This window comes from Eretmochelys imbricata, chromosome 19 (assembly GCF_965152235.1).
Source record: "Eretmochelys imbricata isolate rEreImb1 chromosome 19, rEreImb1.hap1, whole genome shotgun sequence".
Taxonomy (NCBI): domain Eukaryota; kingdom Metazoa; phylum Chordata; order Testudines; family Cheloniidae; genus Eretmochelys; species Eretmochelys imbricata.
The window spans coordinates 1,324,409-1,350,394 of record NC_135590.1 but is presented as its reverse complement, the minus strand read 5'-3'; the positions used below and the strand labels follow the sequence as shown (position 1 = coordinate 1,350,394).

At 44.7% G+C, this 25,986-nt stretch overlaps 2 protein-coding genes across 3 annotated transcripts; one reads left to right on the top strand and one right to left on the bottom strand.

The window, feature by feature from the left end:
• Positions 1 to 333: 333 nt before the first annotated feature.
• Positions 334 to 4,893, bottom strand: AIRIM (AFG2 interacting ribosome maturation factor). 2 transcript variants are annotated; one of them, XM_077837933.1, is made up of 6 exons: positions 4,784 to 4,809; positions 3,957 to 4,021; positions 3,535 to 3,828; positions 2,480 to 2,659; positions 1,828 to 1,946; positions 334 to 852 (listed from the first exon to the last, which is right to left on the bottom strand). In XM_077837933.1, the coding sequence occupies exons 3-6, from the start codon at positions 3,804 to 3,806 to the stop codon at positions 815 to 817; spliced, it is 609 nt and encodes a 202-aa protein (XP_077694059.1). In that variant the 5' UTR covers positions 3,807 to 3,828; positions 3,957 to 4,021; positions 4,784 to 4,809; the 3' UTR covers positions 334 to 814. The 2 variants fall into 2 exon arrangements, with proteins under 2 accessions (XP_077694059.1, XP_077694058.1); XM_077837932.1 differs by lacking the exon at positions 3,957 to 4,021 and having other exon boundaries at positions 4,784 to 4,893.
• Positions 4,894 to 4,974: 81 nt separating this feature from the next.
• On the top strand, positions 4,975 to 18,568 carry CDCA8 (cell division cycle associated 8). Its single transcript, XM_077837931.1, has 11 exons — positions 4,975 to 5,056; positions 5,981 to 6,093; positions 8,663 to 8,791; positions 9,400 to 9,440; positions 10,723 to 10,798; positions 11,203 to 11,339; positions 12,332 to 12,411; positions 12,874 to 12,972; positions 15,876 to 16,002; positions 16,404 to 16,490; positions 17,522 to 18,568. Exons 2-11 carry the CDS (start codon positions 5,997 to 5,999, stop codon positions 17,564 to 17,566), a joined length of 918 nt encoding a protein of 305 aa, XP_077694057.1. The 5' UTR covers positions 4,975 to 5,056; positions 5,981 to 5,996; the 3' UTR covers positions 17,567 to 18,568.
• The last annotated feature ends 7,418 nt before the right edge of the window (positions 18,569 to 25,986 follow it).

Here is a 25,986-nt window from a genome sequence, read left to right as displayed (position 1 = left end):
TTACTTAAGGACTTGTATCTATTATCTGTTCTACTTGGAGCCAGCAATTTGAAATCTAGTAAATTCAGAAAATACTAAATGTAGTTTCCACAACTACAGCGGCACCTGCCACTATTTCAGCTTCATAATCACTTTTTGAAAACAGGTTTTTCTTTGGCCTTTCTGGGTGAAGGCCCCACACAAGTAAAAAAAGGAAACAAGGAAACTGAACAGACAGATGGCTTCTTTTGTGCATTTGTCAGCAATCAGAAGTTTCTCTTTAGACTTCATGCTGTAGCAATCTTTAGTGTTACATGTAATGACAGTAGGTATCACACAAGGAATATTTTTAAGTGGAAGTTTTTGCTCTAACATTTATTTAGCTACCTGGGGTAGAACTGCAGTGTGCCATTAACCACAGACAGACACATATTTTATTAAAAAAGTATATTTCCATTGGCAGACAAAAAGTCCACGAGCGCTGCTGCTGGCAGCTCTCCCTGAGCTAAAGAAGAAATTCCACATCTGTCATTTTCCCCTTGTCTTCAGTTTATGAGCCAAGCCACTGTTTCAGCTGCTACATCAAGTCCACTTTCATAAGCCAAGGAAGCAGCAGAGACACTCGCACTGGGTGCCAGGCTTGTTTGACTTTTAACACACCACTTAGCTCATAGCAGAGAGCAAGGGAAACCCCTGCACTGGGCTAGCTCATTCAGCAAATCCAGCTTCTTCATGGGTATCCTGAACAAGGTATTATCCCAGGCACCCAAAACTAATCATTTCACACAAATCCTCTGGTGTTTTCTCTCTGCAAGCTGGTTAGTAATAGAGCTCCTCACAGAGTCTCCAGAAAGGAGACCTTCAGAAGAGTGTCTAAGTTGGGAGGAAAAAACAGAAGCCATTAATGTTGCACTAAGTGTTATTTTTGTCATAATACATACACACACACACACATACACAAACAGAGAACTTCCCCACTTATTACCAAGGACCAACGGGGAATAACCCACCAACAATTCAATATCTTAGGACTGGTAAATGGGATACTGAACCTTTTGCCTCTATTCAAAGGTCCCATTTCCAGTCAAGTCCAGGTGTGCAGTGACTTCAAGTTGTTACCAGATAGTGATCATTCAGTGGGTCTCAGTCCAGTTCTCATAGGACAAGCATCCATATAACCAATACTGCAATGGTAGCACTAATTGATAGACATTGTTGTGGCTGCATGGAATCATAGGACTGGAAGGGACTTCGAGAGGGCATCTCGTCCAGTCCCCTGCACACAAGGCAGGACTAAGTATTATCTAGACCAGTGCTATTCAAAGTGCTGGTCCATGGACCGGTGCTAGTCCACGAGCCATCGGCTGCAGGTCTGCGCACACATTGGAAAAAAAAATTGCCAGTCCCCCACATCAGATAACTTGAGAAACACTGCTCTAGACCACCCCTAACAGTTGTTTGTCTCACCTGCTCTTAAAAGTCTCCAATGATGGAGACTCCACAACCTCCCTAGGCAATTTATTCCAGTGCTTAACCACCCTGACGGTTAGGAAGTTTTTCCTAATGTCCAACCTAAACCTCCCTTGCTGCAATTTAAGCCCATTGCTTCTTGTCCTGTCCTTAAGAGGTTAAGAAAAAAAAATTTCTCCCTCCTCTTTATAACAACCTTTTACGTTCTTGAAAACTGTTATGTCCCCCCCTCAGTCTTCCCTTTTCCAGACTAAACAAACCCAATACAGTACAGGTTCAGGTGATAAACAGTGGCTTTCAGTCTCCAGGGCCACCACACCAGCCCCTTTCAATAGCACTAAGCTCACATTAAGATGTTTAAGAGTTTTATGAAAATACCTTGAACTATGTTTCGGCTATTGTTCTCCAAAATCCTCTCCCAGGACTGCGGCAGGGTTTGCATGTCTGGCAAGTTCTCATATCTGACTTGGAGAAGAAGGAATTTACTCTCCAGGTATCTTTCTGGAAGGTAAGGATTGAAATATGGGGCCGGTGGGAGGTGAGAAGGAAACACAAGCAAGCTGACTTCTTAGGAAGTTATGAGCTCAAAAGAGAGAGTAGGGACCCATTGTAGTCCTGCAGTCCAACTCCCCCTCCCACCAGGACATGCTGAAAGAGCTCTATTTGTTGTTCCTTGTCAAAACACACTAACGATAGTCACCCCAAGTATCTAAGCTTCTTCCCCCTCTATGGACTGTATTTTCTAGATTCTTTGAGAAATTCACTTACTAAAAATGTTCCCTATTCATCTCATTTCCCTTGGCCAAACAGCAGGGCCAGGAGACTGACTCCTGAAGGTGGAGGCAGGAGCAATTTGCCAGAGCTGTCCATCAAGATGCTTGGTGAGGTTTTATTGTGACCTTACTGGACACCAGCTGATGACAACTCACAAATAAAGAAAGCCAAATCCAGTTCTGTTGACATGAATCAAGACAACAACCTCCTTGACCTGTTTGAGCTACAAACTTTTAGCTTTTCTAGCAAAGGATACACATGTCGGTAATATCTCTCAATATTGTGCAGCCATTCCAACATGTCTGCCAGCGAGGGGATAAGAGCAGTACGCTGCACAGAAGCTTCAAAACCTAGCACATCCGCATGCTGCTCATAGAGTTGGAAAACAGTGCCCACGTAGCCACTAACTACATCCCGCACTTTCTGCAAGTCAGCTCTGTGAAAACAGAGAGTCATACTCACGGCTGTGTTTTCCAAAGGGTGGCCTCACTCACTTTGTACCCCAAAATGAATTACATGGACAAGTCTCAGTACTTGCTTTAAACAAAAAAAGTGCTTCCCCTTGCACTGACAGTTTGGTGAGTTCAACAATATGCAGTAACCTGAACTGGGACTAGGGAATTCATGCAAGGAAAAGGCAAGCCTATGTGACTGTATAACTGATCGTATAGAACATGCTGCTGAAAGCCTATGTGACTGTATAACTGATCGTATAGAACATGCTGCTAAATTAAATCACATAATTTAAAGAGACACTGTAACTTGAAATCTAATGAGTACTATTAACTCCTCTAAACTATTAAGTATTACACATGGCTGAGACCCCTAATAATTCTTGTGGTTTTACAATTATATATTTCTCCTTTTTTAAAATGCTCATCCCACACAAACACACATACTTCCAAGACTCTGTGAGAAAGACTGACACAAAATGAGGACAAAGGGTGAAAATGAATATTTGACAACACTCGGCCAGATTCTTTGCTATTGTAAATCAACAAAGGTCCAACAGAACTCAATGAGGCTACACTGATTGACACCAGTTGAGAATCTGGCCCACCATGTAAAGTCAAAGTAAACAAATTGAAAGGCAGGGGACAATTTTTTGCTCACTTTCAGTTGCTATGATTTTACATATTGTTAGAATAATAGGTACAACATTTCCAGACAGAAACGTGATGCTTAGGTTGACATTATCTCCTCTCCTTCAGATGTGAATCCTGCAAACAGGCCAGAAGGGGAATCCCACCTCTCTCAGCATGTTTGCCCAGGCTTTCATAGTGCTTACAACCTGACACAACAGCCTCTTACACTTTGCCCACCAGCTCTTCCAGCAGAGTCTCTGCTGCACAGCGTTGCTTATATTTTAACTGCTCTTCCAGATCCGGGAAGCCTCGCAGTGGTGTATGTGCAAATGTGACCTTCTGGCAGGCCTGCATCTGCTCTGCCAGATTGCTGAGGGAGCTCAGGAGAGGCTTACAGTCCGTCAGCGCCGTCTCCCAAGCCTCTTGCTGCTGCTGTATGGCCTGGAAGCACTTTTGCAGGGACCGATGAAGGACCAGGATGGCTGGGCTCTCTGACATCTTCTCATAGGCAGACCGAGAGCTGCAGGAAGAGAGAGGCTCTGGTGATGGGCACCACACAGAAACCTGCAATATGCACACACAGGTACAGAGATCCTAGGGCTGAGGGTCCCCACCGCCTTCCAGTAAGCAGCCACTGTCCACACTCACCATCCCCTTCCACAGACCAGCGCCACTGGCTTAGGAGCGCAGGCCTCCAGGAGCTCAGGCAGCTCCTAGACAAGAGTTTGCTTTAGAAATGGGAAAGGTGGGGGGGAATTCGGGGTGGACTGCTGCTTATGGGGGTGAACATATTTGAGGTGAGAGCCCTGACAGAGCTGGAGGAAAGAGAGGAAGGGTCTTTATGCTGGGGCCAATGGGGACGGGGAGCAGGGCCACGGGGGTGGGAGGGGGATGTCTCCATGCGAGGCCAGTGGGGGAGGGGAGCAGGGACCCGGGGGGGGGTCTCCACGGGGGGCCAATGGGAGAGGGGAGCAGGACGGGGGGGGCGGGTCTCCATGCGGGGCCAGTGGAGGAGGGGAGCAGGGCCCCGGGGGGGGGGGTCTCGATGCGGGGCCAAGGGGGAGGGGAGCAGGGACCCGGGGGGGAGGGGATGTCTCCACAGGGGGCCAATGGGGGGGAGCAGGACGGGGGGGGCGTGTCTCCATGCGGGGCCGGTGGAGGAGGGGAGCAGGGCCCCGGGGGGGGTCTCGATGCGGGGCCTGTGGGGGAGGGGAGCAGGGACCAGGGGGGGAGGGGGTGTCTCCACGGGGGGCCAATGGGGGGGAGCAGAACGGGGGGGGGCGGGTCTCCATGCGGGGCCGGTGGAGGAGGGGAGCAGGGCCCCGGGGGGGGTCTCGATGCGGGGCCAAAGGGGGAGGGGAGCAGGGCCCCGGGGGGGGGGTCTCGATGCGGGGCCGGTGGGGGAGGGGAGCAGGGCCCCGAGGGGGGGGAGAGGTCGGGGGGGGGGGCAGGCGAACCCCAGGGCCCTCCCTTACCTGAGCCCTGGGAAGTGTAGTTGCCAGCGCCCCTCCGACCGGAAGTGAAACCGGCTGCCCCAGCGACGGGCGCTCGCGCGAAGCGGAAGTCACCTACCTGACTGCCCCCGAGGCATGCTGGGAATTGTAGTTGTCTCTCGTGCTTCGTTTTCCATTGGCGGCGGGAGCGCGTGCGCGTTTGGGCGCCGTCCCGCCGCTTCGCTGATTGGGCGGTCGGGTTTGAAAGTAGTTGTTGGGGCTCGCGCGCGCGTTGGGGACGCCAGGAGCGAGCCGGTGAGCGGCGGGGGGGCCGCTCAGGGGGACGGGGGGGGCCGCTCGGGGGGGCGGGGGCGCTGTTGGGGCGGGGGGCCCGCTCGGGGGGCAGGGGGCCGCTCGGGGGGGTGCGGGAGGGCAGAGGGGCCGGCGGGGGGGCCGGAGCGGGGGGGCCGCTCGGGGGCTGTTGGGGCGGAGGGGCCCGCAGGGGGGGCCGCTCGGGGGGCAGGGGGGGCTGTTGGGGCGGGGGAGCCGCTCGGGGGGGCAGAGGGGCCCGCTCGGGGGGCTGTTGGGGTGGGGGGGGCAGAGGGGCCCGCTCGGGGGGCTGTTGGGGTGGAGGGGTCCGCTCGGGGGGGCTGTTGGGGCGGGGGAGCCGCTCGGGGGGGCAGAGGGGCCCGCTCGGGGGGCTGTTGGGGCGGAGGGGCCCGCAGGGGGGGCCGCTCGGGGGGCGGGGGGGGCTGTTGGGGCGGGGGAGCCGCTCGGGGGGGCAGAGGGGCCCGCTCGGGGGGCTGTTGGGGTGGGGGGGGGCAGAGGGGCCCGCTCGGGGGGCTGTTGGGGTGGAGGGGTCCGCTCGGGGGGGCGGGGGGGGCGGAGGGGCCCGCTCGGGGGGCTGTTGGGGCGGAGGGGCCCGCAGGGGGGGCTGTTGGGGCGGGGGGGCCGCTCGGGGGGGCGGGGACATGTTCAGACAAGCCCCTGCCAGGCTTTCAGCCCCAGGCCACCAGTGGTGCGTCTGCTGCCTGGTCCTGGTGCTGGGGAACCACTCCCCTGTGTGGGGCACCAATGCCGACTCTCTGCTGTGGCTTGCAGTAGTCCCAGGAGCCCTGGTTTTCAATAGGGATAGAGCAGCAGTAGCTCCCAGCCTCCCAGAAGACTAGGGCCTCTTGTCTCTGACTGGCCAAGTGTTCCCTTGTATGAACCCCACTGGCTGTTTCTGTTCTGCTGCAGAGCTCCATCCGACACCATGGCACCATCCAGGAAGAAAACAGCCAATGGAACCAGCAAAAACAATGTGAAAAAGAAAAAGCTTGCTGCGTTTTTAAAGGACTTTGATCGTGAAGGTAACCTTTGCACTCATTCATAAACTTGCTTTCTACAAAGGGTTCAGGGTCCTGAGTTGTTTTCCAGGTTAATTTAATGCTGGTTAAAGTTATTGTCTTAACAACCCTGGAAACTGACACCTCAGGACTCTGAAGTCCTGTACAGGCAGGACAGATACAGCACAAACTGTAGCTTTGATCCAGAAGGATGACTTTGAGGGATTGGAGAAGGTGGTTTAATTCTCGATGCTTATGCAATCCTTGACCTTTCCTGAGGCTTCTATCCAGGGGGCTAGTTGTGATGAGTATGCTGCAATGTTGATGCAGGTCTTCTAGGAATTAAACTAAAATAGGAACTCTCTTTAGAGGTCATGGTTGTTATAGGGGCTTATTCCTTCACCCACTTACTTCCCTGGTCCTTCTCCCATGAACAGAGAGCAACAATAACCGAAGTCCAAAGGTGCAAACAATTCAGTGTTTATTGGGGTGATCTTCCAGCAAGCATGATTCCAGTTTCCTTCCTTAGTGTCCCCCTTCCCAGCTCTGACACCACAGAGCCTTACACCTGTGTCCCTGTTCCCATTCATGCCCTTTAGCCAAACATGATTCTAATTTCCCCACCCCCATTCCCTGTTCCCATTTCCCCCCACCCCCTAACTTCCTGATTGACTGCAGACTATATAGTAAAACTTGAGTTCTGCTTAGCTATACCTTAACCAATCATTTTCCTGAAATTTAACTAACCAATCCTAACATATTGTAACATGATTATTTAACTAATTATATCTCACCACCTTAATTAGTTTACACCCAGCAAAATTAATTATACAGCAGACAGGAACAATCACAGAACCAGACGAACAATAGCAAAGTGGGAACTATAATGACAAAACAATACAGAAGTGAGGATTTCACATCCCAGCTATTGATAGAGTTCTTGCCAGACAGGATGCTATCAAACTAAGTTTCCTTTTACATCTTCTAGGCACTTTCCTTTCTCTGGAGGTGATAGGCATTATCAGGACAGGATTGTATTCCTAACGGCCCAATAGCACCTTATTTCAATGTGACTAGGTTGCAATGTGAGGATGTGACCGGTTGCTTCCCAGTTTACGGCTGCCTCTGTTGCTTAGCCAAAGGCCTTAGCCTAAGAACAGGGCCTCAGACTGTCACAGTAAGAGAAGGACCTTACACTGCAGACAGTGATTTTGATTCTTTCTTTTATATCTCTATAACTAGCCAAGTGATAAGAATACACCTAAATTCTTAGAGTATAGGCCTTTACAGACAGGCCTGAATTATCTATATCCTAACAACTGTTAGCTGTTAAATATTAATATTGGGTGCTTGTCAATAGGCTATTTAGAGAGGCAAGGTCCATGCAGTGATATCTCTTATTGAACCAACTTCTGTTGGTGAGAAACAAGCTTGCATGCTTACATAGAGCTCTTCTTCAGATCTGGGAAATGTACTCTGTGTCACAGCTAAATGCAAGGTAGAACAGATTGTCCAGCATAAATAGTTAATACATATTTCAAGGGACCATTCAGTGTGAAGTGGCCTGTTAATACCCTTCCAGTTATAGGGGGGAGGTTTAGTGTTTTATATATTTTTGTAATAAACCATAAATCCAGTGTGTGTATATTCAGTTCATGATTTTTAGTATCTAGCAAAGTTATGAATTTAAGTTCCCAAGTTCGATTTTTGAAGGTGTTGCACGGGTTTCCTTTGAGGATGAGGACTGAGAGGTCAGACATAGAATGATCACTTTGGAAAGTGTGTACCACACAGGTGATATGGTATTTTTGTCTTTTATCATTTTTCTGTGTGAGTTCATTCAAGAGCTTAGTGATTACCTGATTTCACCCACATAGTTGTTGTTATCGAGGTACACTTAGTGCACTGGCTGAGATACACCACATGTTGTGATAGAATTGTTTAGAAGCCAGGGATTTTGAGAGGTGTCTTGTAAGGGGTGTTCATCATCGCAGCAGTGGAGAGGTCCACAGGTTTTGCATCTGTTGTTCTGGCAGTGTCTGGTGCTGCTTTGAGTTAATGTGTCTTGGTCTGTGCAGAACTTTTTTCTGATGATGGGATTGGGGGGTTGTTTGAAGGGCAGGAAAGGGGGTTCAGGAAAGATTTCTTTCAGGATGTGGTCCCCATCAAGTGTGGGTTGTAATTGTTTAATGATATGGGTTCCAATGTGGGTGGTAGGTGACAATCTGTTCCACCTTGTGGAATTCTTCCATCAACCTAGTGACTGCCTCTTGGGGAAGTGGATTGCCTACACCAATGGGTGAAACCCTCCTGTTGGTTTAGGGAGTGTCTACACAGAAGCACTGCAGACATACCTTTATACAGTCCAGTTAATTTTCTACCATTGGCTCACAGCAAATGAAAATATAAGTGCTCAAAAAGGCTTATTTGGCAAGAATGAAATAGATTTGATCAGAAAAGCGCATTCACAGGGGAGTAGATTTTTGCTGATATTCAGAGAAATATAAATTCAAGCCCTGATATGTAAATCCCTGAATAACATTTGTGTTCTATGTAGTAATCAGTCAAAATTCTTTTATTTTTTTTGTTTTAGTCCAAACTAGAATTGATCAGCTACAAACAAATGGGCAAAATCTTCTCAAGGAATTGGATAATCTTTATAACATAGAAAACCTCCGACTTCCTCTAGCACTGAGAGAGATGAACTGGCTTGACTACTTTGGTATGGTCCATCCACTCCAATATGTATTGACAAAATAGTTCAAAAATGTACTAAATTTAGAGCTAAAAGTGAATTAATAAGTCATATTCATCCAGTTAGTGGACTCTGTTTAATGACATATCCTAGTTGCATGATTTTCAGAAACGTAATTACTATTTACCTTGTTATCTATAATTACAGTAAATTATTTCTTTTGTAACATATCACATTTAAAGTCAGTATATTGGATAAGTTTATTTGTATGAAAGTGTTAATTCAAAATAAGGCTTCAAATGTTTTTCCTTTGGATGTCTTAAACTCATTGGCACATGAGATAAGAGGTGTGGCACTGGGTTAACTGGGTACAAAATCATGTGTTTAAAAAAAAACCTTTGGGAACAAGAAGAGGCAAATTGAATATCCTATCCACATGGATTCGTAGACAACCACAGATTTTCTGTTTATGATAAATCCTGCTTTCCCACTAGTTCCTTTATCTTAAGATGGTCATTAACTGTCAAGAAATGCTCATTGTTTGCCTGTTTGTTTAATTCTACCCAAGTATTAAAACTTTAATATTGCATAAATTATTCTGGTTATACATTGATAAAAAAATGTTCTGTCTCCAGCTAAAGGAGGAAGTAAAAAGGCCCTAGAAGAAGCAGCAACGGTAGGTAACATACATCTAGTGTAGCTCCTAAGCCAAATAAAAACTTCTTTTCTGGTACAACTGGATAATGTTTTTAGGAACCCAATCTTTATTTAAACCATTGCATCATTTTAAGAGTCTTAGCACAGCACTTGGTGAAAGGATTAAATAAGACATGAAACGTTTGTAGTCTCTCCTGTCTGGCCAAAGTGCTAGCCTCCTCCTTCAATTACTTGGTTTATGGTAAATCTTTGACACTCCTTTTTCCAAGATACATATCCAGTCTCCCGTGCCGTGCACTTTAATGACTATTGAAACTCACTTCATTGTTATGGCTGCCACCTAATACAGACTTCTCCGAAATCTTTACTGAGGCCAGGTCTACACTCAAAAGTTAAGTCAACTCAGCTACATCACTCAGGAATGTGAAAAATGCACACCCCTGAGCCACATAGTTAAGCTGATCTAAGCCCCAGTATAAACAGCCCTTGGTTGATGGAAGAATTCTTCCACCACCTAGCTACTGCCTTGGAGACATGGATTAACTATGCTGATTGAAAAAACCCTTCCTTTGCTGTAGTGAGTGTCTATACCGAAGCTCTTTGTGGCTCAGCTGCAGTGTTTCAAGTGTAGAGAAGCCCTGAGTCTGAAGCATTTGGTAGCTGGAAGACTTGTTCCTGAATTCTGTAACTACCTCTTTGCTTGTCTTACTCAGAGGATTCTCAAGTTTCAGAAAACTGACCTTGTAATTCAAGCTGGGTCTCTGCAGTTGATAGTGGGTGTCTGCCTTTGATTTTTAAAGAAGTGGAAAATAGCAAGTGTCCTGACCTACTTTCTCTCATGGCCCAGATAGCTGAAAGTTTTCAATTTTAGCAGTCTTTTTATAGGAAGCCATTTTTCTGCAATGAAATCTTGGCTTGCCTACCAGTGATACTAATTGACTAAAGAGACTATCAGTTAAACAATGTTTCCTTACTGTTATCTTGCCCTGCCTCATTCACCAGGGAATATGCATTTCTTTGTAAACCAGAAAACTTCTATGTTGGGATTGGACTGAAATGTTTGGGGGTTGGGAGTAGCTGTAGCAGGTGAATAAAGTCTTTCAGTACTAAGTGCTGTGCAGGTCCTGCAAGCTGTTACCATTTCTAAAATACCAGAGAAGTGTTTACATAGCAAAGTGCAAAGCAGCATAGAAGCATTTTTATTGTAAAATAATTATGGGTTTACACTGCTGTTTGCAGGCAGTTAGGAATGAGTTCTTTACTAATAATACACATGGTATTGTGATTGCTTTCGGTTTTAGGCAGATTTGGAGCTATCAGAAATAAACAAACTTACAGCAGAAGTTATCCAGACGCCTTTCAGAATTGTCAAGAAAGGTCAGTTTGTTTACAAGCATTGCTGAATGTTCTGGGTGCAATCAATAGTGGAATGTTTTTTTGTTCCTTATGGATCTTGTCAGCTATCTTCCAACTCTCATTAACTGGCCTAAATAGGTTTCAAAGAAACAATTGTTGCTTCAGTCTTTGTGATGTTACATGTGGAGCGTGTTAACTTAGATTTGCTAAATCTTATAGAAGTGTTGTTCACATTTGTTTATGCCATCCATAAAACCCCTTTCCTTATAAAATCCTATTTTATTTCTATATAAGTATGTAACTACTAGTTCAATAATTTGTTTGCCAAACAAACTTCACGACTGTTTTCTTTTCACCTTATCTGTTCGTGGATATTTTAATATGCTTTGAATTTTTTCAATTTGGACACTTTTTTCTCCTTCTAGCTAAAAAATCCAAACAGGATATTGATGCTATTGAAGAAGAAACAGAACTTAGTTTGCTTCCTGTAGCAAAGAAGAGGAAACAGGATAGCAAAGAACCAGAACCAGAACATGAAAATGTTAATCCCAAAACAGGGAAGGTAAATAACTGATCTTGTTGTGGTTATGGCCCAGGCAGGAAGTGAGTTGACTTTTGATGGAGGTGATGCTTATAGCTTGCTTGCCGTAGGCTAGCTACCTGTTTTAATCAGCAGTATAGGTTTATATAATCTTTTTATTTAAAATTTGTAAAATATAACTTTACAACTAGTTTTATTTTGCAGAAGAATATACGTATTTTTCAGATGCGGCTTAAATCACATGACCATCTGAAAATGTTACCTATTCTATTTGTAATATCCAAGATGACTATAATGGGAAGAGAGAGATTTCTCATTTTGTTTTCTTGTACATTTGTAAAAGCTCTCTGGGTAGTCTCTTTCACTGTTTCCCCTCTGTACTGTACAGTCAATTTCCCTAGTTTGTTTCTGTGTGAAAGACCTGTTGGGGAGAGAATTTCTTTTAAAATGTGTAAAACCACAAATTGTCAGGGGACTTCAGGGTATTTTCATATATTTTGTGTGTCTCCAAACCTTCAACGAGAAATTAGTTTCTCCCTTTGCTTCATAGCCTGAATTAAGTTTGTCATGAGATCAGAGTCCACATGGTATCTGAGTGCCTTAGATAGATTCTGTTATGAGGTAGAACCCAACCACTTCTGAAAGTGTAAAGAAACATTTTATATCCCTTTTCTCTTAAATTGTATGTTCAACTTCCATCATGTTCTGGGAGCAGGAGTCTCTTTACCCAAGACTGCTCTAACTAACTATTAGAATTTTGATATCTATGGAAAAGAATTCTGCACAAATCCCTGTGTCTTCCCCAGCTCAGCTCTAGGCTGTGATAAAGCCAAGACTCAAAAGGGACAGGTTTTCCAAAGTTTTGATCATCTGAGAAGAGGAACAGTGAGTCTTGTTCTTCAGTTCCTGTTACCAGTGTTAGTTCAGTTATGGGAGCACTTCTTCAGAACTGGAGTTCAGCTGTGGTTTGATCAAGAAACAGTAAATAATTCAGTTAGTTCTGTGTGTTCCAGGTGAAGACATCAACCAAAAAAGTGCCAGTTTCGAAGAGCAGAAGAGCTCCATCAGCGAGAGTGAAACGCATTAGTAAAAGGTAAGAGTCTGGAGTGGTGTGAATCCCTCTCTTTCAATGTGGGGATGGAAAGGGGAGACCGGAAATGATACTGCCAGAGTAGCCATGGTTGGGGTGGGTGGATGGATGGAGGAGAGAGTAATCTGGCTGACAAAGCGTACTGTGCTGGAGGAGCTAACAAAGGTATGGTGGGGTAAATGGAGGAGCTCTACAAAGGGCAGTCTCATAGTATGGTAAGGTGACTGATCAGCTATTCTCTTTGAGGGTGTGTGGAGTTTTACACTGAATCAAGCTGTCATAAAACTGCAGTCTTTGCTGCCAAGAGGCATTACCTGAAATCAGTAGAAACCTCTAGTTTCCAAATACCCTCACATTGTTCTCAGCTTTTCTAACTAATAAAACAGATGTTCAGAACTGAGAAGCAACTGCTAAACTGGTCTTTTAAAAGGGCATCATCTTATCACTGCCACTCTCTTTGAGCAGGTCAAGCAAAAATAATTTTGTCACTCCAGCCCTTGGCCAAGTCGCTGGTGCCCGCACATGGGGAAGGACCTCCACTGTCACCCCTAAATTTGATTCCAGGTGAGTGTGCATTAATTAGCAAAGCCACATTGCTATATATTTATAGTATTCTGCAAAATGTCTCTATTAAGTATCAGAATTTGCTAGGTGTCAAGGCATCTAGTGTGTCTTGCCATTAGTTTTCCATGTGCTGGGACAGAACAGTTGCAATGTAGATCAGCTTGTTACCATTCTGCCCCAGGGCAGTGGCTGTTCCTATCTGATGTGTGTTATAAGAGCCATAATATAACACTTCACATATTCAAAGTGCTGTAGAAATATTGACTAACCGTCACAACCCTGAAATATTAAGGATGAGATAACTGAGGTAGAGAAGTGAGATTATTTGACTACTGTTAGTAGAGTGTCACCAGCAGAGCCAGGATTGGAATTTGAGACTTCATGATTCTGTATTCATTTGTGCATGGCTTACTGTGCTCAGTCTTGTACTGTGCAATCAGCAAAATTGTAGTCTATTTGTTTGAACCATCTCCACACTGTCCCTTCTCCCTCTCCTTTTTCCATTGTTCAAATATGTGCATCTGATGCGTGCAAAACTAACAACTGTGGTATGTAACCTATTGCTTAAATCAGCCTCTGTGCCTGATGAGAGGAGGATAGCTAATAGAACACCGAGTTTTTAAAAAGGCCCTGAGGCAATCCTGGCAATTACAGGCTAGTAAGCCTAACTTCAGGAACAGGCAGATTGGTTGAAACTATAGTAAAGAACAATTAGCAGATATGCTGGGAAAGCGTCAACATAGCCTTCGTAAAGGGAAATCATGCCTCACCAATCTATTAGTATTCTTTGAGGGGGTGGTCACAAGCATGTGGACAAGGGTGATCCAGTGGATTTAGTGTACTTGGACTTTGACAAGGTCCCATACCAAAGACTAGTAAGCAGTCATGGGATAAGAAGGAAGATCCTCTCATGAGTCAGTAACTTGTTTCCTATCTTTTCACCAAGGGCAGGAATAAATGGTCAGTTTTCACAGTGGAGAGAGGTAAAATAGCAGGATCCTTCAATGATGTGTACTGGGACCAGTGCTGTTCAACATATTCATAAATGATCTGCAAAAGGGGGTGAACAATGAGGTGGCAAAATTTGCAGATGATACAGAATTACTTAATAGTTAAGTCCAAAGAAGACTACAAACAATTGCAAAGGGATCTCACAAAACTGGGTGATCAGGCGCCAAAATTGTAGATGAAATTTTAGAGTTGATAAGTGCAAAGTAATGTACATTGGAAAACATAATCTCAGCCGTGATGGGGTGTCCACGCCACACAAGGCAGAGCAGGTTAAATTAGGTCAATTAACCTGGTAGGCTGCACCTGCGTGGAGACTTGGGCTTGATGGACAAGCACTAAGTGGAGTCCAGCTGAGCAGAGGCAGGCTGAGTTCATATAAAGCCAGCAAGCTGAGAACATGAGTTGCAGAAGTAGTCTGCAGTCCCTCCTTGGGTGGAGGAAGTTTGGGTTGGTAAACTCGGGCCCGGGGGAGCCAGAAGATAGAGCAAAGAAGTAGAAAGAAGTCCAGGGAAAGAGCAACAGGGAGCAAGCAGACCATAATTGCTGGACATAGGGTCCCTGGACTGGAACCCAAAGTAGTGTGTGGGCTGGGGTTCCCCTTCCAGCCACTGGGAAAATGGTACAGGGCCTGGCCTTGGATGGGAAGACTGTCTGGAAAAGATGAGGACAGCTAATCCAGTGGGACTTTAATACCCTGGAAGGGGAGGACTACATAATGACCTGGCCAGAGGGCTGAATCATGAGGAGGGAGCACTACATGTCCTGTAGAGTGAGAGAGGATGCAATGTGAGCCACCAGTGGGAGGGGGGACATCAGACCTTAGTGGAGCTAATACCCAGATGTGGCCACAAGAAAGTACCCCAATGGTAAGTGGACCCGTGACACCAACTTTATATACAAAATGGTGGGGTCTAATTAGCTGTTCCACTCATGAAAGATCTTGGAGTCATCATGGATAGTTCTCTGAAAACATCTGCTCAATGTACAGTGGCAGTCAAAAAAGCTATCGATGTTAAGAACCATTAGAAAAGAGAGAGACAGAAAATATAGTGCTGCTATACAAATCCACGGTACATCCACACCTTGAATACTGCTTGCAGTACTGGTCACCCCATCTCAAAAAAGATACATTAGAATTGGAAAAGATACAGAGAAGGGCAACAAAAATGGTTAGGGCTAAGGAACAGCTTCCATATGAGGACAGATTAAAAAACCTGAGGCAGTTCAGATTAGAACAGAGATGACTAAGGGAGGGATATGATAGGGATCTAAAATTTCAAAAGCAGGTGCTTTAGTTTTTAGGTTGGGTGCTTTTGGTTTTTTAAACCGCTTGGGCTTGATTTTTAGAAGTGCTTATCTTATAGTTCTCAAGTAAAGCTGTAGTCAGTGGGAGCTGTGGGTGCTTATCATTTCTGAAGATTGGGCTCAGGATGTCTGGAGCTGTGCACCTAAAACCAGAGTCTGCTTTTGAAATGTTGGCCTAAATATGTCAAATGTCTTCTCAGAATTAGCTCTTTCAGTGTAAAATATGGAATATTGAGACGACTACAACACATCACTTAATAGCCTTAGGTTTTGGCCTCAGAGTTTTGATTGATTTAGAGCCAGAAGCCTGTAGTCCCACAGAAGAGGGTAGATGGAGGTCATAAATAGAAAAAAGAAGATAAGATAAATCATGTCCTAGTTTAATCAGAGTTTTTTGTTAGTACAGTTGGGTTCTGACAAGCTCTGTTGGTTTCGCACTTCAAGATACACATTTTTCTCCAACCTGTTTCCCTTGAAAATGAGATGTTTGAAATCTCTAGTTGGGGAGAATCTCATGAAACGTACTGCTGATCATTTTAATTGGCTAGAATAAAGTTATTCAGCAATAACTTCGGAACGTCTTTCAGGCTTTTCAAGACACCAGGTCTACGCACGCCTGCCGCACATGAGCATGTTTACATCGTCTCTGCAAACGGCAGCCCTCTTGCTAACAGCAACGATGTCATCATTACGGTCCCTGTCGGAGGAGGGGAGGTAAAGCAGAAACTTATTAAAAATGTAGGGAAATATTTTAGTGGGTCTTGAAGTGCACCAAATGCAATTTAAAATAATGGCTGATAGCAGTATGTGCCATGGTGTAATACAGAAAAGGTGTGAGATAAGTCTGTGGTCTCATGCTGCATCTGGTCCTCTATTTGTAACTAGTCCTGTTTATCAGTAACCTTATCCTGTTCCCAGGACAGTGGGTCCATCACTTGCTATAAAAGCAGTACATGATTCCCTGCTCTTAAATATAGTGGTCTATCAATCTTTCTAATATATAATCCAGATACTTCAATCTTGTTTGGTTCTTTCACTGGTTTCACTTACAAGCTAACATGTACCAGTATGACACAGCTGAACAGTAACTGAGACTTGTGGTCTTTTTCGTACAGAACATTCGTTTAGCAGCCAGTGACCTGACCAAAAGGAATTTGAGTCATCTCAATCCAGAGACCCTGGGAATTATGAAGAAGTTATCAGTAAGTCAATATATACTTGGCTATAAATTGAAACTGGTCTGTTGTGGTGCCTAGCATTGTCGTCATCCCTGTAGTCAAGTTAATGGGCCATCAGTTTCCATTAGACTCTGCCAGTCATCTTTCTTGTTAAATTCTTTTCCTCTTGTGTTTGCCTGGATTTTGGCGCGCCCAGAAAATATGGTTTTATACAATGTGGGTCTGTTCACCTAGTCAGCAAAATACACAGAGGTGGGTCTTACACTCAACTGGTCTGTATACAAACAGTGCTTTCATTAGTGGGAGAGAGCTACCGGTAGTGCTTAGGATTTAATTCAAGGGTGAATATGCCCTCCTTTTTTTCCAGAGTAGGTGGTTTTACGATGGGGGTGGGCAAACTTTTTGGCCTGAGGGCCACCTCTGGGTATGGAAATTGTATGGTGGGCCATGAATGCTCACGAAATTATGGGTTGGGGTGCAGGAGGGGGTGAGGGCTCCAGCTGGCGGTGCAGGCTATGGAGTGGGGCTGGCGATGAGGGTGTAGGAGGGTGTTCTGGGCTGGCACCGAGGGGTTAGAGGGCAGGAGGGATATCAGGGCTGGGGCAGGGGATTGGGGCATGGCAGGGGGGCAGGCTCTGCGGGGCACTTACCTCAAGCAGATCCCAGAAGCACCAGCATGTCCCCCATCCAGCTCCTATGAGGAGGCGCGGCCAGGCAGTTCTGCCCCGTCCACAGGCGCTGCCCCTGCAGCTCCCATTGGCCGTGGTTCCCAGCCAATGGGAGCTGCGGGGGCAGCGCTTGGGGCGGAGGCAGTATGCGGAGCCCCCTGGCTACCCTATGTGTAGGAGTTGGAGAAGGGACATGCTGCTGTTTCCAGGAGCCACGCGGAGCTGGGCAAGCCCTGGACCCCGCTCCCCAGAGGGAGCTCAAGGACCAGATTAAAATGTCTGGAGGGCCGGATGCTGCCCCTGGGCTGTAGTTTGCCCACCCCTACTTTAGGATATGGCAGCATGTGTTCTTTACAAGTGCTATTTGTTAATCTTTCTCCTTTTTAGGTTCGTCTTGCACAAGTATGCAGCAGCACGAACACCCAAAGATGAAACTTCAGGGATAATTGACTTTTTTTGTAAATCTGGAACATCAATTTTAGGACTACAACCTGAATTCTTACTCTATTCTTTTACCTTTCTGTTACACGGTGGAAGTTAGGAACAGATTTTCAGCCTGTAATATATAATGTGATTAGAATAGGTTGACTTCTTTTTGTACAGAAAGAAGTACTTAGTTTCCTGTTTCAAGATAGCTAGCTATACCTTGGCCTTGGATCCTCCAAAGTGTATGAGAGACAAGTCAGGTGGATACAGCTGCCCTGCAATCTGCAGAAGATCGAAGCAGTGGGATCTATTGGATTACAGGTGTGATTGACAAAAGTTTTATCTGGTTTGGGAGCAAAAGCGGTGGAGCTGCTCATTGCACTTATTACCAGGCAAGTTTTCTGTTTATTGATGTCATCATTGCAAGGTGCTAATTAGTTGTATTCTAACAGCTGGAATATGAACCTCAATTACAAATAATTAATAGGGGGTGCTAAAAGAACATTTTATTGCAGACCAGCTAATGAAGGTGCTAGGGGTACAACGAATCCTTTGTTTTGTTTTTCTCACAGCAGCCACTGAACTTTCAATCCTGCTCTCCAGTTTACAGTGAACAATGTACTTGAAGTCTTTTATTGTACATCCTACCATTGTTTTTAAAGAAATGAATACACTGTTGTGTTCTTAAACCCATCATTTTACTGAGTTTTAAAGCTTCTATCTACAAAACCAATCATCTAGACCTCCGATCCTCTAAGCCTAAGGCACATACACTTACTGGGCAAGTCCCTTTAGCGTGGTTGGAGACAGCCAGTGGAGAGTTCCCTCTGCACAAGGAAACTGCTGTTTCCTGCACTAGCTCCTAGGGAGGAGATGGGGATGTGGCAGGGCCAGGTTCCTCTATGTCTAGGTCTCCACTGCGGTGTTCCCTGCATTCTTTTCATGAACTAAAAAAGTTTTACACAATAAATACTGTTTATAGATGGAATAAAATTAGTTACATATTCATTGACTTTTACTGTTTAGAAAATTCCTGCTTCGCTTAATAGCGCATGGACAGCACTGATGCATTAGAATGGTCAGTGTCCAGCACCTTACTCTTCTCCAGCATTTCTGTGATGGAAAAAGCCTGAAGCACTTCATAACCTCTGTGTAGGAATCATGTGACTGAAACCTGGCCTGGAACAACAACAACAACATCTGTTCTGTGTCTTTACACATAGTTTTCAGAGTTCTGAAGAGAGCTTTAAGAAGCCAGAATAAAAGTTCAGAAAGCTGAACTTTGCAACAAGAGTTAACACCCTGTATCTTTCCAAAGTGGAACATGAGCCCCAAGTTGTCTGGGCTTCTGTTCTGTGCTTCATTCCAGAACTTTAGGAATAATGGCTTGTCAACCCCTTTTCCTCCAATGTCTGTTTTTCTATAGTGTACTTAACATTATATAAACTAAGGCAATACTGGAACAGGCAGTTCTTAACAGTAAACTACATGCCCTCTTCCGATTCTGTCCCACCACATAATTCCAGTGACACTTAGTACATAGTAGTTGGCTCAATGTGCATTACAAAAGGTAACTATTATCCTCTTGCCAAGAAAGGGAATGGGACTGGCTGGAAAAAAATCATGGGAAGAAAGTTCATTTGAATTTTTTTGTAGGAAAATTTTAATTTAGATTTTATTTGAATTTAAATTTCAAACTTTTGTTTTTTTCCCTTTCCAGACCACTCTTTGCTTTTTTTCCTCCACTGACTTCAATAGAATGACTGTCTAGGGTTTGTCTTTTCACTTATTTCTTTTCAGTTTTCGTTTATCTGCTGTAACTTTTCAAATCCTTTTCCAACTCTGGAAAAGTTGAGTTGTAAAAGGAAAAATGAAATTGTAACTCTGCCACTTTGTAACTTTCCAAAATTCCCTCAACTTGAGAAAAGCTATAACAGCAAACATTTTCAAAGCTGAGTTACAGGGTATTTTAACACAGAGGGAAAGACGCTAGAGGTCTGGCCCTGGCATCTGTTTGCGTATCTGACAACCTGCAGGGTTTGGAAGAAAGGCTGGACTTTTTTGTATCTCTTAATGGTGATCACCATATTGCATGGGTTTGGAGGGGAAATTATCAGAATTTAGGATCCATGTCCCTATCTTGAATGGGACAGTTTACCCTGCGTCTTTGTTCATCCTGCACATCATACTTTCTATGCAGATTTGTGAGGCTGTTGGATTCAAGGGATGCCATCAACTTGAATTCCTAACTTTTTCATTTTTCAGGAAACTGAAAAATCTGCACAAAAGAAAGGTGAAGATAGCTAACTAGCTGCATAACATCAAGCTGGAAAAAATAGGAACAACAATTTGACTCCCCCATTAGAGTAATGTTGTTACTTGAGCCAACAAAAATGTAGGCAGAAATGTGATTTTGTGTTTGATGGACAGTATTCCTTTAAACATTTAAACATAATCACTTTCTAGCCCGTATATTTATATGGAGGGATTGATACTTCTGAAACAACAACAACATGCACACTTCCTACTCCAGTAAGAACCTGGCCTTAAAGATTAGAAAACGATAGCACTTCATGGAAAGCACTGTTTCTCTCAGCTGGTAGCCAGCAATTCACTGCCTCTCTAGTTTCAGCCCACAGTGAAGAATATTTTAATACAAAGTATGATTATGGTTAGAAAGTAGCTAAGCATGTCAGGGTGTAGGGCAACCTCTGACTGCATATAGTTAGGATACGTCTACCCTTCAGTTGAAGGTATGAGCATAGTGTAGGGTAGGCATACCTGTGCTAGCTTTAATCTGCTATCACGGCTAAAAATAGCAGCATGGATGTGGTGGTATCAGCTAGCAACATGAGTCCACAGGCAGAGTCCAGGGCAGGTTTTGTACAGCTTGGTCAGAAGCCTGTGCTACTGTTTTCATTTCTAGCCACGCTAGCTAGATTTAAGCCAGTACATGTATACTTACCTCAGCTGCAGTCACACCTCAGATTGCAGTTTATACATACCTTGAAGGAGCTCAGTTATTTAACATCTTGATGGTTTTGGCAGCCTCCTCTAAATCCTAACTGCAGATGGCACTCTGCAAATTATTACGCCTCAGGGCTTTGTCTCAGCTTTACTACCTCTGCTGAATGCCACTGACATGTAAATATGAAAATGGTCATGTTGGCTTAGAATCTAATTGCTGTGTAAATACTGCAGTTTGGAAGACAGAAGTATGTTTTTCATCTTTTTCATCTTTCAATGCTTCTCCATGTAAAAGCAAATTTGTCCAGCACAGATCAAACATTTCCCTTATTCCTCTGCTCTCTACACTTGCTCCCTATCAAATCCTGGACTTAATTCAACATCCTGGTCCTAGTCTTCAAGGTCCTACTTTTAGAGTCCTGCAAATCTGCAGCTATCCACAGGCCACGTTCACAGATCACTGATTGGAGCTGATGTATCCACTCAGGGTTCTATCTACTTTGGCTTGTGCCTACTTACTTTAGAATCATCAGCGTCTGTGACCCACCAGTGAGCTGCAATACTGCTATTGCTGATCAAATATTCAGGGACCAGAGCATAACACTTTTGGTGGAAGGACAGAGCTCAAAGTGCAAGACAGCTCTGTGCAAGCCTTTTCCCGATCATGGCCCTTGCAGAATATACCCTGAAGCCAGAACAAACGACAAGATGTGGATGGCATGGTGCTTTTGGACCTGGATTGTCATTTAACTAAGTACTTGCTTTGAGCCAAGATGCTATGGAGAGGAGCCCATTGGAAATGACAAAGATTAGGTGCACAAATCAGTCTTTAAATGAAGGCAGAGTTTGTTCCTGCTTTGCTCTGTACTGAATGGTGTATCTATACATGACTTCATGCAGCCCCATTGGATACACTATTGTTAAGGCTGTGAGACAGTTTCCACTTCTAGCTTCCACTGATTTCTGCCGCTTACCTTTGAGCTTTCAAACACTTGAAAGCTGGGTTCACTAGCTCCCAGGTCATAGAAAGCATCGGTTTCTAGCGCTAGTAGCTTTTGAGATAGCAGGTATTAAAATCAGGTAATGGGAAGAAACAAGATGCTAATTGGAATGACTTGAGTTCCTAGTCTGTTGTCTCATAACTTACCCTAGACACAGATGAATGCCTTAGACCCCTAGCCTACCTTCCCAGCTCTCCGGTTATGGAACGCCGCATTCATTCCTAGCTCTGCTGGCTCCTGAGATATTGGACTTTAAAATTGGCACTGATCCCTAGGAGTAGCAATGCTGCTTTTTTCAGCTGAGTCCTGATCCTCGAAGCAGTGACACTGAAATCTTGCTATACATTTCTGATGTTTCAGTGCAATGAAAGGCAGCTGCATCCACACTGGTGCAGGAATTAACACAGCATTTACACCCCCGGCAGCAAACAGCCATAGCAAACTTTAACTCCTGGAAAATGGGACGAAGCAGGACCTGCAGAACGTAAACTAATGTTTTATGGCTGCATTTCTAGGGTCCCTCTCATTTATTTCTGTTTGGGTTGTTTTGTGACTCGTACTGGCCTCTCTGCCCTAGCATGGGATGGACTTGCTCTGTGGGGTCTGAGGGTGTTAGCTGTAGACTCCCTTGGGGCTGGGTCGGTGCCTTCTGAGAATGACTTTCAGTTTTTGTTGTAGTGTAGCAAAGAATACTCATAATATTCAACTACATTTGCAACTGCTGTCAGCCAGAGTTAATTAGACCAGACATGAATTAAAGCAACCTGGCAGCCAGTAGCTAAACCCATTCATTACCTGAGTCCGTTTCCCCATGCGGCCTGTGCTGTTTGCTCTCTGGAACACGGGTAAGTAGTAGTTCATTTTTCTGCTGTTCTATCACTCGTGTAAATTACCAGCAACACTTCTGGCCCCTTTGCACATTACGTGGCAGATGCATTTTGTTTAACAAAATAATTACAACTGCCCTTTTCTGCTCAGTGCAGGGATTACTGGAACATTACAGGGAAGGGACTTAGGCTTTTTGTGCTTGTGTGCATTTATTTGCATGCCAGCCTGGCTACTGCCAGCATTGTCCTTTCAAACTAAGTCGTGGGAAATGAAAAGCAATGCAGCAAAACAATGATTGTCAAGTTGAAAAGGCATCCGCATGCATCACTGACAGGTTGTTGAAATCAGCTTTGTGTTACATGCACAGTTGCTGCCACTGACAGACCTGAGAGTTTTCCTTTGGGTAGGCATCGGTGATTGTATGGACTGGGCTGTGTAAAGGGAACGCCTCCCAGTGGAGGCAGAGGAAAGGCCTGGTGCCTCCTTCCCGCACACAGAGCCCAGGAAGGCATTCTCAGAACAGCTGCTCCGCAAATATTCATCCTGAAAATCAAAAAAAAACCACTTCAAGGGCTTTGTTCATTTGTTTGTGGTTATAGGCTTTTCTTTTAAAGTAGAAGGCACTGGGAGACCTCCACTTCTCATATCTAGTTCCCTGGAACAGGGGTGGTGCCAGGTGTGCGCAGAGGTATCTCTGCCAGAGCTGGGAGCTGTGGTCTTCCCTGGGAGGAGCCTGGCAATCCCCTAAAACAAGCAATCCTGAAAAGTGATGGCATTATTTACCTGCAGATGAGGAGGCTGGGGCCCAGCACATCTTTTTAGGGTCCAAGCAGCTTTCCTGGACTGCTGGAATTTTAAAACAAGTTCCTCTAATGGGTCGGGCAGAAATAGAGCCTGGGCAAGTCCCTAGAGTGTAGGTGACCCACCATGAAGCAAGGCGGCAGCAGTGAGTTGCCTTCTTCCCACAAAGTGCATCCACATTAGGAGAGCAAGAACATCACAGGAAAATTCACCCCCCATCTGCCCACCTGAGGCAGCCAGGTCTGGCAAGTCAGGTGTAAAGCTCACCCAGCCCTCGGTACAGCAATTCCAACTTGTGCCAGATGGGAGCAGCAGCAAGCTGCGCTTTGGGGTAGCTCTCTCTTCAATGCATGCTCCAAACTTCGCTTGCCGTTGGCTTCGTTCTGGGTATCAAACGCCAAAGTTCAGCCCAAATTGATGATGGAAATCTGAAATATTATTAATCTTCAGGAATATAATGAGCTAAAAAGATACCCAGCAAGGTATCTTTCCCGAGATGCACTGACATTGAACTTCCTACAAAGGGATTCTGTTAGATAATGATCCTAACAGGTGGTTCTTCTAGGCAAATTGATAGATGTGCCCTATCAAGCTTTGTCAAAAATAGCTCCATATACAAAGCAAGCGTTTATCATCGTGGACACCTTGCAGGTGGTCGCCAATTCGGTGACATTGTAAGAAATAAATAGATGATGATTCCCTGCCTCCTGATAGAAGGGATGATAGCTTAGAACAAATTAGAGATGGCTCTAGGCAGTCACTTTCTGTGGGAGTTTTGGATTTAAAGAAGCAGGAGTGCTGACATGTTCCTTCTCTAGCTGACATGTCTGCTTCATACCCAAAATCAAAATCATTTTTGTCATGTGCCCAGAGTCAGATTGGGGTGGAAGAAGGAGGTGTATCTTCCAGTCACAACTAATTTTTGCCACTAAAATGAAATGTTACTCAGCAGGGTGTGTAAAGCATCACCATATAAATCTCCTTGTCTTTTCTTATAAGCTGGATCAGCAGTGAAATAGTTAATGTTGGCATTAATTAGTCACCCCATTATTAATCCCCAGTTAACATCCCATCGAGATGAATGGGGAATGCCTTCCGCTATTCTCTCAGAAAGTTTTTCAGGCTCTTTCCCAATTTAAGCAAACATCCTGCATCAGTTACACTTGGCTCATGTTTTCAAGCTTTACTTTGCCACCATAAGGGCTAGGGACTTCTTAGATGTAAAAAAATTATATGAAACTGATTCTGGAGACTAAAAAGGCATCCTCACAGGTGGTATTGGGTCATTGACCTTACTTAGTTTGAGTCCATACATACTCAGCAGCAGGGCTTGGAAATGGAATAGGAATGTTTCAGAGCAATGATGGTAATATGGCAAAGATGACCATATGTCCTTATCCATCACCTTCAAGGCCATCCTACCTGGCCATGCTCCAACTCCAGTTCAAACTTGCTTTCTTGATTTCTCAGGGTTTCCATAGATTTCCCTCTATGACGTCATTTCTACTTCCACTTCCACTGCACCTCTTCCATTGCCAAGCCTCTCCAGAAATCAGTCCCTTGAAAAGTGGAGTATTGTGCTACTGGAGGGCAACCAAACAACCGTTTGCCTGACCAAACTAGTGCTGCTGGTGAGCGCAGTCCATGCCTGAGCTGTGATGCAGGGTAAAGCTGGATGCTGCCTTTCTGTCAGCAGCACAGCACTGTAATTTGCACAGGTGCCTAGATTTATTTTGACTGTACAGAACATCCTCCAAAAAATCTGTGCTTCTTTGCGGTCTTAACAACTCTTTGGCACTGGCCCTCCCAACTGCAATCTTTCACCCTGTGCTGCTCCATCTGGAAAATACCCCATTCCCAGTTAGAGAATAACTACAAAATGGCAGCATATTGGTTCCAGGGTTCAGGGCTGCCTTAGACCCTGAGCGAACCATGAATTTTAACCCTTGTGGAGTGTTCAGAAGTTGCACGTAGTACGAGCGCAGTGGAGTGGGGAATGTCAGTACAGTTGAGCTGGAAGAAGGACAGACGTAAACAAGCAATTCCTGCATATTAGGAAAGGGATCGCCTGCTCTGGATTGTGCTTAACGTAGCGTCATACTAGGGTGATGTATCAGAACTGAGCAAATGGGGAGCACGCTTTATCCATGAATGCTCATGAGAAATGTGGCCTTTTTGTGTTAACTTTCTGCTAATACACATGTACAGCCACAGCGAATACCTGGAAAGAGCAAATGCTCAAGTAGCAAAATGTGTATTAAATACACAATGCAATTTGCAGATTGTGATGCATCAGTTAGTTACATGGTGATGTGCATTATTTCTGTTTCCTGATGGAGTGACTTATAGGAAGTGTGGATTTGGTCAAATGCACAGTTTTAAATTTGCGCCAATTGAATGAGTTTTGTGGCATAAATTGCAGCATGAAATATCAGCTTTATATTCTATTGTAATATTTGCAAGTAGCAGTTAGACTATACTGCAGACCAAGTATTATCTACTGATGGAATTCATGAACAAATTCCAGAGTTCTTTGATGTGTCCACGGACAGTGAAAATAGGTGAAATTTGTTGCATAAATTATCTGTTGCTAATTATTTGCCCAACTCCATTCTGTAGCAACAAACTGTCCCAGCCAGAGTGTGTACATGTATTACTCACTTTCTTAATTCATGTAGTATTCATGAATCAGGCTGAATCATGGAGAGACAGCCTCACAACAGGGAGCAGTTGAGGTCTTCCGGGGTAAAGGACCCAAGGTGCCTGGATGCTGAGGGGCATTATTTGGAGTAAATTTGCAGCAGCCACGTTGCCTAATGATATTGTAGC

Excerpts from the sequence above, each read along its gene's own strand:
- CDCA8 (XM_077837931.1), top strand. The coding sequence starts at position 5,997 with ATGGCACCATCCAGGAAGAAAACAGCCAATGGAACCAGCAAAAACAAT. Across the intron at positions 11,340-12,331 it reads TTAATCCCAAAACAGGGAAG|GTGAAGACATCAACCAAAAA; the intron begins GTAAATAACTGA and ends TGTGTGTTCCAG. Across the intron at positions 12,973-15,875 it reads ACCCCTAAATTTGATTCCAG|GCTTTTCAAGACACCAGGTC; the intron begins GTGAGTGTGCAT and ends AACGTCTTTCAG.
- AIRIM (XM_077837932.1), bottom strand. The coding sequence starts at position 3,806 with ATGTCAGAGAGCCCAGCCATCCTGGTCCTTCATCGGTCCCTGCAAAAG. Across the intron at positions 2,660-3,534 it reads GAAGAGCTGGTGGGCAAAGT|AGCTGACTTGCAGAAAGTGC; the intron begins GTAAGAGGCTGT and ends CTGTTTTCACAG. Across the intron at positions 1,947-2,479 it reads GAGAGATATTACCGACATGT|ATACCTGGAGAGTAAATTCC; the intron begins GTATCCTTTGCT and ends CCTTCCAGAAAG.